The 8,875-nt window shown below is 32.7% G+C and overlaps 1 protein-coding gene across 3 annotated transcripts; it reads left to right on the top strand.

Moving 5' to 3' along the window:
* Nucleotides 1-1,077: 1,077 nt before the first annotated feature.
* LOC140431154 (uncharacterized) lies at nucleotides 1,078-7,989 on the top strand. Of its 3 annotated transcripts, none has more exons than XM_072519070.1 (3): nucleotides 1,080-1,201; nucleotides 1,505-6,533; nucleotides 7,664-7,989. In XM_072519070.1, the coding sequence occupies exon 2, from the start codon at nucleotides 2,343-2,345 to the stop codon at nucleotides 4,896-4,898; it is 2,556 nt and encodes an 851-aa protein (XP_072375171.1). In that variant the 5' UTR covers nucleotides 1,080-1,201; nucleotides 1,505-2,342; the 3' UTR covers nucleotides 4,899-6,533; nucleotides 7,664-7,989. The 3 variants fall into 3 exon arrangements, with proteins under 3 accessions (XP_072375169.1, XP_072375171.1, XP_072375170.1); XM_072519069.1 differs by having other exon boundaries at nucleotides 1,465-6,533; XM_072519068.1 differs by having other exon boundaries at nucleotides 1,078-6,533.
* The last annotated feature ends 886 nt before the right edge of the window (nucleotides 7,990-8,875 follow it).

Here is an 8,875-nt window from a genome sequence, read left to right as displayed (position 1 = left end):
TTTTTTGAATCGTACGAACTGACACTCCTGTCATCGCGGATACTTTGTCGAATACAATACGTTGACTTTCATCTCGAAGCAAATTAATGTGGTATCTCACTACGTTTAAGATCACTTTTTTAGCACTCAGATGTAAAATTTGACCACTTTTAAACGGCAAAACTGGATCCATTTTAACAATATAATTTTTTACACTTGAGATTTGAGTGCGCGATGGTTATGCCTTAACCCTTGTCCGGGCAGAAGAATTTAAAAACGTAATCGGGCAGTTTGGGCTTATGTATACAGACAAACATATAATCTCCACTTCACCTAATTACACTATTTTGAAAAACATACCGCTCATTTATCTATAACTCATAAATCTGTCTGCTTTCCAAATGTGCTTTCCAAATGACACTATTGTTTGGAATGACTAAGTACATAAAGAGAATTAGAAAACTATTAATAGTCAATTATAAAGTAATCAATATTGTTTACTGTTAGGGCCTGTTAGCCCGGCTTGCCCGATAATGGAAGTTTAAGCACAATATCTTAATTATTATTGCTTTCTATTTATTAACTATTGTGAAAGTAATATTTTATAAATAATTTTGAGAGTTGACACCTAAGCTGTCAGAATTACCTGTGCCATAATAATTAACCAATTGCGTAAAACCTAATATTTTAACCACTAATAAAGACATTTTTCTAATAATCTTTAAAATCACTTCCCTGAAAATGTAACCATATTTATAAGTAATTGTAGTCGTTAAGCTTATTAAATAGATACGTACCTATCTTTTTAAAATAAATTTGATTAACATTGGAAAATATAAATAAAAATTTGAATATAAATAAAGAATGGGTTATTTCGGCCGGCCCTGCATAGTCCCGTGAACTATTGGCAACATACGCCCGTAAGAAATGCACTGGCCTATCTGTTCAGTTGTGAATTCTTAACTTGAAACAGTCTGTAGAGATGCTAGTTTCTAACTGATTACGCTGCGGGTGACGTCACTCCCTGGCCGACGGTCATGCGGCGTGCGCAATATGTTACCTTCGTCGTTTATTATACCATGCGCCCAGCCCATTCAGTCTCCCACTTTCTGTCAAAACAACTTTTCTGTAGTGGGATTATTTTTTGCCTCTTTTTGAAATTTATAAAAGAAGGCAAAAATTATTATAAGACTCATTTTTATGGTCTACAACTTCTCTTGGGGTAAGTACTTTCATTGTGATATTTATTCTATAATTCTGACCACATTTCCAATATTTGTAACCTTACTTTCTTTCCAAAGCACATTTTTTTTTCTGATATATGCATTAGGACTCTTTAACAGAATTTAACTAAGTAGTAACATTCATATTTCATTTTATCCTTGCCATATGCTATTTGTTTAAGTGTAATTTTGTAAGATGGCAAGGAAGTTAAACCTTTCTTTTTGATGTGTTTCTAATGCATGTTGTTTCTTATCCTTTTAGTTTATTGGACATATCAAAACCTTATTGGTCCACTGGACAGTTTATTGGAGATATAAAACTTATTGGTTTACTGGACATTTTATTTTTATTGGACATTTCATTGGATTTATTGAATTTATTGGTTTATTGGACACCAAAACTTAGTCAGGACATACAGCCACGTGTGACTGCAGCTCTCCAGAAGTCACAACTTCTAAGTGGAGGATCCAACAGCTAGAACACACAAGCCGCCCATCGAAGCAATAAGTAACACTTATAACTGTTAAGCTTTGGCAGGGTTAATTATTGTTTTTTTATTGATTTAAATAAATATGATTGGTTAAAATTTGTCTTATTTGCTATCAAATGAGAACTCAGGTTCAATCCCTAGTTTAAGACAAGACGAACTCACCCTTGAGATACTGAGCTAGGCAAGGTATAGACGATAAGCTCCCATGGTTGATTGAGGTATTATTTTTACAATAGTATTTCAATTCTCTTTGGTAGTCTTATCGTTACACATTGGCGCCCAACCGTACTTGTTTTATTCAGGGAATTGTGCTCTGGGTTTTTGGTTTGGTGGCAGATAACAAACTTTGATAAATACTTTCTTATTTATATTTTTTGTGTGTTCATATTATCATTATTTGCAGTTAATTTTAATATTTCCATATTTTTGACTGTTTTTATATATTTTCACATGTTGGGTTAAAAAGTATTACCATTTTTATATATTTCAGCATATATATTTTATACTCAGATATTTTTATATATTTTTTTGATGGTAGGTACTTTTATACTGTTTTAAGTGGTTTGTTTTTTTTTTTTTAACTTAACCAGTTTTTGTGGATAGTGTATTTTAATTACTTTCTTAATTTTTTTTAAATTATATCTTCAAGATGCTACCTAAACATTTAAAGACAGATGAATTATCATATGAAATTCTTATTAGGAATGTCTCTGTCCCAAATACAGTAGAGGAAAAACGAAAGATCCTTGCTGGACTTCTTTCTCAGGAAGCCAGTAACCGTAATTTTTCTGATGTTTCTGTTAATCTATCTTTTGATGTTGATTACCAACAAGCTTTAGCTTCCTATTCTGACCTATTAAGTCTTATATCTGATTATTCAGGCACAAAATCTGATAGTAGATTCAAAGCTTTCAGTTCTCGTTTAACTCATTTGTCTGGTAGAATCTCCCGTCTACAGCCAACTTCTGTAGACGAAGAAAAATTAAAAAAAGCTATCCGCTATGATTTGTTGAAATTAGAAGGTACTTTGTCTGACATTGTAGATCAACCTGATATGGTAGACCAACCTGTTGCTTCTACTCCTGATAGAGTAAACCTTAATTATTCTCAATCTTCAGCCTCACCTGTTAAGTCTGTTCCTGTTTATAAATGGGGTATTAAAAAATTTTCTGGTAAAGAACCTCTAATTCCATTTCTCGAACAGATTGAAACTTTAAAGTTTTCTAGGAACTGCACTGATGAAGATTTATTCATCTCTGCAGGAGACCTATTTGAAGGTGCTGCTTTTACTTGGTGGCATAATCACTTTACAAAAAAATCTTTTAATTCTTGGTCTAAATTAGTTGCTTCCTTAAAGGAAACTTATTTACCTTACAATTATGAAAGAAATTTGTGGGAACAAATACGTTCTACAAAACAGTCTTTCAAACAACCTGTCTCTGCATATATTTCTTATATGGAGTCTTTGATGCTCCGGTCTTCAAAATCTATTCCTGAGTGTGAAAAAGTAGATGAAATCATTAATGGTCTTCTTCCTGATTATGTCAAGGCTCTTGCTTTCCAGGATGTGGAATCAGTTGCAGACCTTACAAAGTATTGTAAGAGATTTGAAGCTGCTCTTACTATTTCGTCTCGCAGTAAATTTTCTGTTGAGTCTCTTTCTTCTTCTGCTACATGTTGGAACTGCAACATGACAGGCCATATTTTTCAAGTATGTAATAAACCCAAGAGAAAGTTTTGTCATGGTTGTGGGTTTAAGAATATCACTACAAATGAATGTAGCAGATGTTCAAAAAACGGTTTGAAAGAACATTCCAGGGAAAACTTTTCGAAGACATTCAAACAACCCAAGTCAGTGAATGTGTCTAAGAAAGTTATACCTAAAACTGCTTCTTTTATATCTAATGATAATTTAAGCACTTTTTCTTCCGTACAATCTGAAACTTTACCTTCTTCTAGTACTTCTGTTCTTTCTAGTGGTCCTTTAAATTCTAAGGTACATTTAAATTCTACTTCATTATTAGATGTTCATAATAATGATAATAGACCATATATTTCTATTTCTGTAGGTAGTGAAACAATCTCTGCACTTCTTGATACTGGCAGTAATGTTAGTATTATTGGTTCTCCTTCTTTATTTTTACTTAAAAAACTCAAATTAGCACTTAATTATGATGTTTCAAGTCAACTCACTACTGCTGATGGAAACATTCAGAGTATTTTAGGATATGTTTGGTTACCTGTTACTTTATTGAGTAAAACTCAATCACTTAAAGTGTTAATAGTTCCTTCTATTTCACATAAGATGATATTAGGTATGGATTTTATTCGTTTGTTTCAACTTTGTTTGGATTTCTCAAATTTTTCATTTAAGGCTACAGATTTATCTACTTGTGTAGTAAATACTGTTAGCAGTGCTGAAAATCTTTCTGACATTCAACAGTCACAACTTAACTCTGTTCATCGTAGTGATTCTGTAAATGTAGTAACTGACTCTCTTTCAAGAATTCCTGAAGTATCTCAAGTTTCTCTCTTGAATTTATCTAATTTAAAAACAGATGCTTGGTATAGGAATATGATAGGGAAAGTTACAGTAAACCCTAACTTATATCCTGCTTTTAAGGTTCAGGATAATGTTCTCTATAAACATGTTTTTTCTAGATCAAAGTTTTCTAATTCTTCTCCAGAATGGAAAATTTTTGTTCCTTCTCCACATAGGAAGGAAATTTTGCAAATTTATCATGATGATCCTACAGCTGCTCATTTAGGTGTCTTTAAAACCCTTTCTAGGATTTCAGAATTGTATTACTGGCCTAAAATGAGATCTTTTGTTGTGAACTATGTTCATAAATGTAAAGTTTGTGCTTCTTGCAAGCCTTTAGAGAATATTTCTCCTGTCTTTAATGAAGTTCAGAAGAGAATAGGTCACTCTTACAATACCAACACTAATTGCTACAATTTACGTAGACATGATGTAAAATTTCGTGTAAGTGCTAAAGTCCGGAAGAAAAATAACATCCTTTCAAAAGCTGTGGATGATTTTTCTGCTAAATTAGCTCCCAAATTTATTCCCTGTATTATACATAAAGTTTTATCTCCTTTAGTGTATAATCTTAAGGATCTAGATGGTAAAGACCTTGGTAATTTTCATGTGCAAGATATTAAGTTAGATGTTACTGATTCTAGTGATGATGAGTCTCAATAATGTTGTATAATATGGTAAAGCATTATCTTTTATTATTTTATTTCTTTATATTTTGATATTTCTGTAGTTATGATAAACATATTAATCTTATTTATTTGACATTACCCTAACTGTTTATATATTCCTATTATTTTACTTTGGGTAATTGTTTTTGATTTTGATACAATTAAAAGCCTCATCCAGCACTTTATGTATGACAACATGGTTAGTTGCATACATGGTGTTTTAGTTTTCCTAGGATACATATATCCTAAGGAGATTTTGGGCCAGATTATATGAATCTGTGTTCCTTTTTGGTCTTTTAGAGACAATTAATATACCGTAGTAGGTATATATATTTTTTTTGGATGATGTGTTTTTTCTTATTTCTTTTGGAGTTAAAATAATTCTATGCATCTACTTTTAGAAATCTGGTGTAGAATTATGGCGCTTTGAAGTGTGATTGTAGTATACCTACTTTCACTTGTTTTCTTCTATTTTTGTAAACTATATTTATGCAGTACTTTATTCTTTTGTGTAGATCCCTGGTTTATATTTAGTGAGAATAACATTTCTTATGTATCATTATCTTATTTTCATTATTAACTTACTCTTAGTCTTCTAAGACTTGTTTTATGCAGTTACTATATCTCTTTTGTGTAGAACTTTGTCTTATTTGACATATCAAGTAAAGTTTATATGTATTTTTGAGTTGTTTATCAATAATTACATTTGCGTATCAATGTCTACATGCTTTTACTCATTTTATAATTTTGAAATTATTGTTGCCTTACTTTAGGTACTCAGTTATCCTGAGTACTAATTTTTTTTTGAGATTCATTCATTAGCAGTATCCATTAACTATTCATTTTTGTGAGATATGATCTCTATATTATGTATTTACCTGACTTTGCTTATTTGTCTTTATTTTTGTATACTTACCTTTGACTTTGATTATTAACTAGACTTCATACTATGTGTATAGAATGCTATTTTGCAAAAGAAGTTGTTGTACTTCCGAAGAAGAATTTCTGAAGACAGAATTCTTCAACAATGTATATCTGAATATATCAGATGCATTGCCCCTTTGTTATTATTATTTTTGTTATTGTGGGCCTGAGCTTTGATGCAGATGTACATTCGTACCACTGGATCTTCCTTAAATGGTGGGTTGTCTCCAGGGTATGGCGTCGGGGGGTTCATGGCACATAGGGTTGTCGTCTCCGAGGAGCGCTGTCGTGGTTTAACCGTGGGCTATGGGCTACTGAGTTCATACCAACATGGTTTCAATTGATCCTTTGGTAGGGTCCATGTACAGTACCAAAGTCTACAGATACCCGATTACTTTAAATTAATTTTTTCCCTTCATTTTTAGTCTGATGAATACTAAAATTCATTGGGTAATATGCATTTATATTCCCCTGAGCATTCCCCTCAAAAACTGTATATTATAATTATTAAATTTTTATTATAAACTTTATGCTACACCATCTTACTGCTTATTATACCTTATAACAGTACCTATTTAATTTCAGTTTAATGAATACTGAAATTCATTGAGTAATTTTTTTTATTTTTCCAGAGATATTCTCTGTAGTAGCAGTTTATTAATATTAGATTAATAATTTTAGTGTGATGAATACTACAATTCATTGGGTAATTTTTTTTATTTTTTTTCCCCAGATTAACATCTGAAAATTATTTTGCTATTTTTTTTTTTAAATATAGCAAGTTTGAGTTATACTTTAAATTTTTTATGAATAGTAATGTAAACTTAATTAATTATATTCATTAATTTAATTATTTTGTTATATATATTTTTTAAATAACATATAACAAATTTTAGTTTGACGGATACTACAATTCGTTGGGAAGTATTCAATTTCCCTGAGTAATACTCTAAATTTTTTTTTATGATCATTCTTTTATTATTATATTCATTAACTTGATTGCTTTGTTATAAAGTATTTATTTTTGATTTGTTACTACGGATTACTACTGCATATATTTATTCCTAGGTAGAACATTGTTTTCTTGTTTTCTTTGAGAAAAATTTCTCAGTTGTGTTCGAAATTTTTCTGATGGGTGGTAGGAGTGTGTAACGTTATAAACGTCACATCTCTATTAATTTATATTTAAATAATTATTTCATTTTAATTTGTTTATTAATTTCTTTATCTTCAGTTTAATTTTTACTATTTTTTTTTATTTATAAAAATAGTTGGCGCCCCTGTTTTTCTCTTCTTCCTCTGTCTTTATTTTCTCTCTTTCTGTCCCATAGAATAAATATTTGCCCTCTCACTTTTGTTCGGCAGACTATTCTGTTCTGTGTTGACTGACAAGCTAGTTTCATGATATCTATACCAACATTCTATGACATCTGTGCTAACTTCATTCAGTCTCCCACTTTCTGTCAAAACAACTTTTCTGTAGTGGGATTATTTTTTGCCTCTTTTTGAAATTTATAAAAGAAGGCAAAAATTATTATAAGACTCATTTTTATGGTCTACAACTTCTCTTGGGGTAAGTACTTTCATTGTGATATTTATTCTATAATTCTGACCACATTTCCAATATTTGTAACCTTACTTTCTTTCCAAAGCACATTTTTTTTTCTGATATATGCATTAGGACTCTTTAACAGAATTTAACTAAGTAGTAACATTCATATTTCATTTTATCCTTGCCATATGCTATTTGTTTAAGTGTAATTTTGTAAGATGGCAAGGAAGTTAAACCTTTCTTTTTGATGTGTTTCTAATGCATGTTGTTTCTTATCCTTTTAGTTTATTGGACATATCAAAACCTTATTGGTCCACTGGACAGTTTATTGGAGATATAAAACTTATTGGTTTACTGGACATTTTATTTTTATTGGACATTTCATTGGATTTATTGAATTTATTGGTTTATTGGACACCAAAACTTAGTCAGGACATACAGCCACGTGTGACTGCAGCTCTCCAGAAGTCACAACTTCTAAGTGGAGGATCCAACAGCTAGAACACACAAGCCGCCCATCGAAGCAATAAGTAACACTTATAACTGTTAAGCTTTGGCAGGGTTAATTATTGTTTTTTTATTGATTTAAATAAATATGATTGGTTAAAAATTGTCTTATTTGCTATCAAATGAGAACTCAGGTTCAATCCCTAGTTTAAGACAAGACGAACTCACCCTTGAGATACTGAGCTAGGCAAGGTATAGACGATAAGCTCCCATGGTTGATTGAGGTATTATTTTTACAATAGTATTTCAATTCTCTTTGGTAGTCTTATCGTTACAGTGTGTCCCTTCGGCTCGCAGAGATAAGAAATCAGCGGTTTCGAGAAGGCCATGCCTGTCGTAAGAGGTGACTAATGGGTAGGAGTCGAGAGGTGAAAAGTGTATGTGTGTGTGTATGCGTGTGTAAGTGTGTGCGTGTGTGCGTGCGTGTGTGTGTGTGAGTGTGTGTCCGGTTGGCTCGCAGAGATAAGAACACGGCCGTGGCAAAAAGGCCCTGCCTGTCGTAAGAGGCGACTAATGGGTAGGAGTCGAGAGGTGAAAAGTGTATGTGTGCGTGCGTGTGTGTGTGTGTGTATGTGTGTGTCCCTTCGGCTCGCAGAGATAAGAAAACAGCGGTGGCAAGAAGGCCATGCCTGTCGTAATGGGCGACTAATGGGTAGGAGTCGAGAGGTGAAGAATGTATGTGCGCGTGTGTGTGTGAGTGTGTGTGTGTATGTGTGTGTGTGTCCCTTCGTCTCGCAGAGATAAGAAAACAGCGGTGGCAAGAAGGCCATGCTTGTCGTAAGAGGCGACTAATGGGTAGGAGTCGAGAGGTGAAGAGTGTAATTGTGTGTGTTTGTGCGCGTGTGTGTGTGCGTGCTTGTGTGTGTGATTGTGTGTGTCCGTTCAGCTTGCAGAGATAAGAATACGGCAATGGCTCGCAGAGGTAAAAACACGGCCGTGGCAAAAAGGCCCTGCCTGTCGTAAAAGACGACTAATGGGTAGGAGTCGAG

Source organism: Diabrotica undecimpunctata, unplaced genomic scaffold (genome assembly GCF_040954645.1).
Source record: "Diabrotica undecimpunctata isolate CICGRU unplaced genomic scaffold, icDiaUnde3 ctg00000575.1, whole genome shotgun sequence".
NCBI classification, from domain to species: Eukaryota; Metazoa; Arthropoda; class Insecta; order Coleoptera; family Chrysomelidae; genus Diabrotica; species Diabrotica undecimpunctata.
Note: the sequence above shows the minus strand (reverse complement) of the source record. Positions and strands in the feature narration are given on the sequence as shown.

What these genes read in the sequence shown, in the direction of transcription:
- LOC140431154 (XM_072519068.1), top strand. Translation starts at nt 2,343, where the DNA reads ATGCTACCTAAACATTTAAAGACAGATGAATTATCATATGAAATTCTT.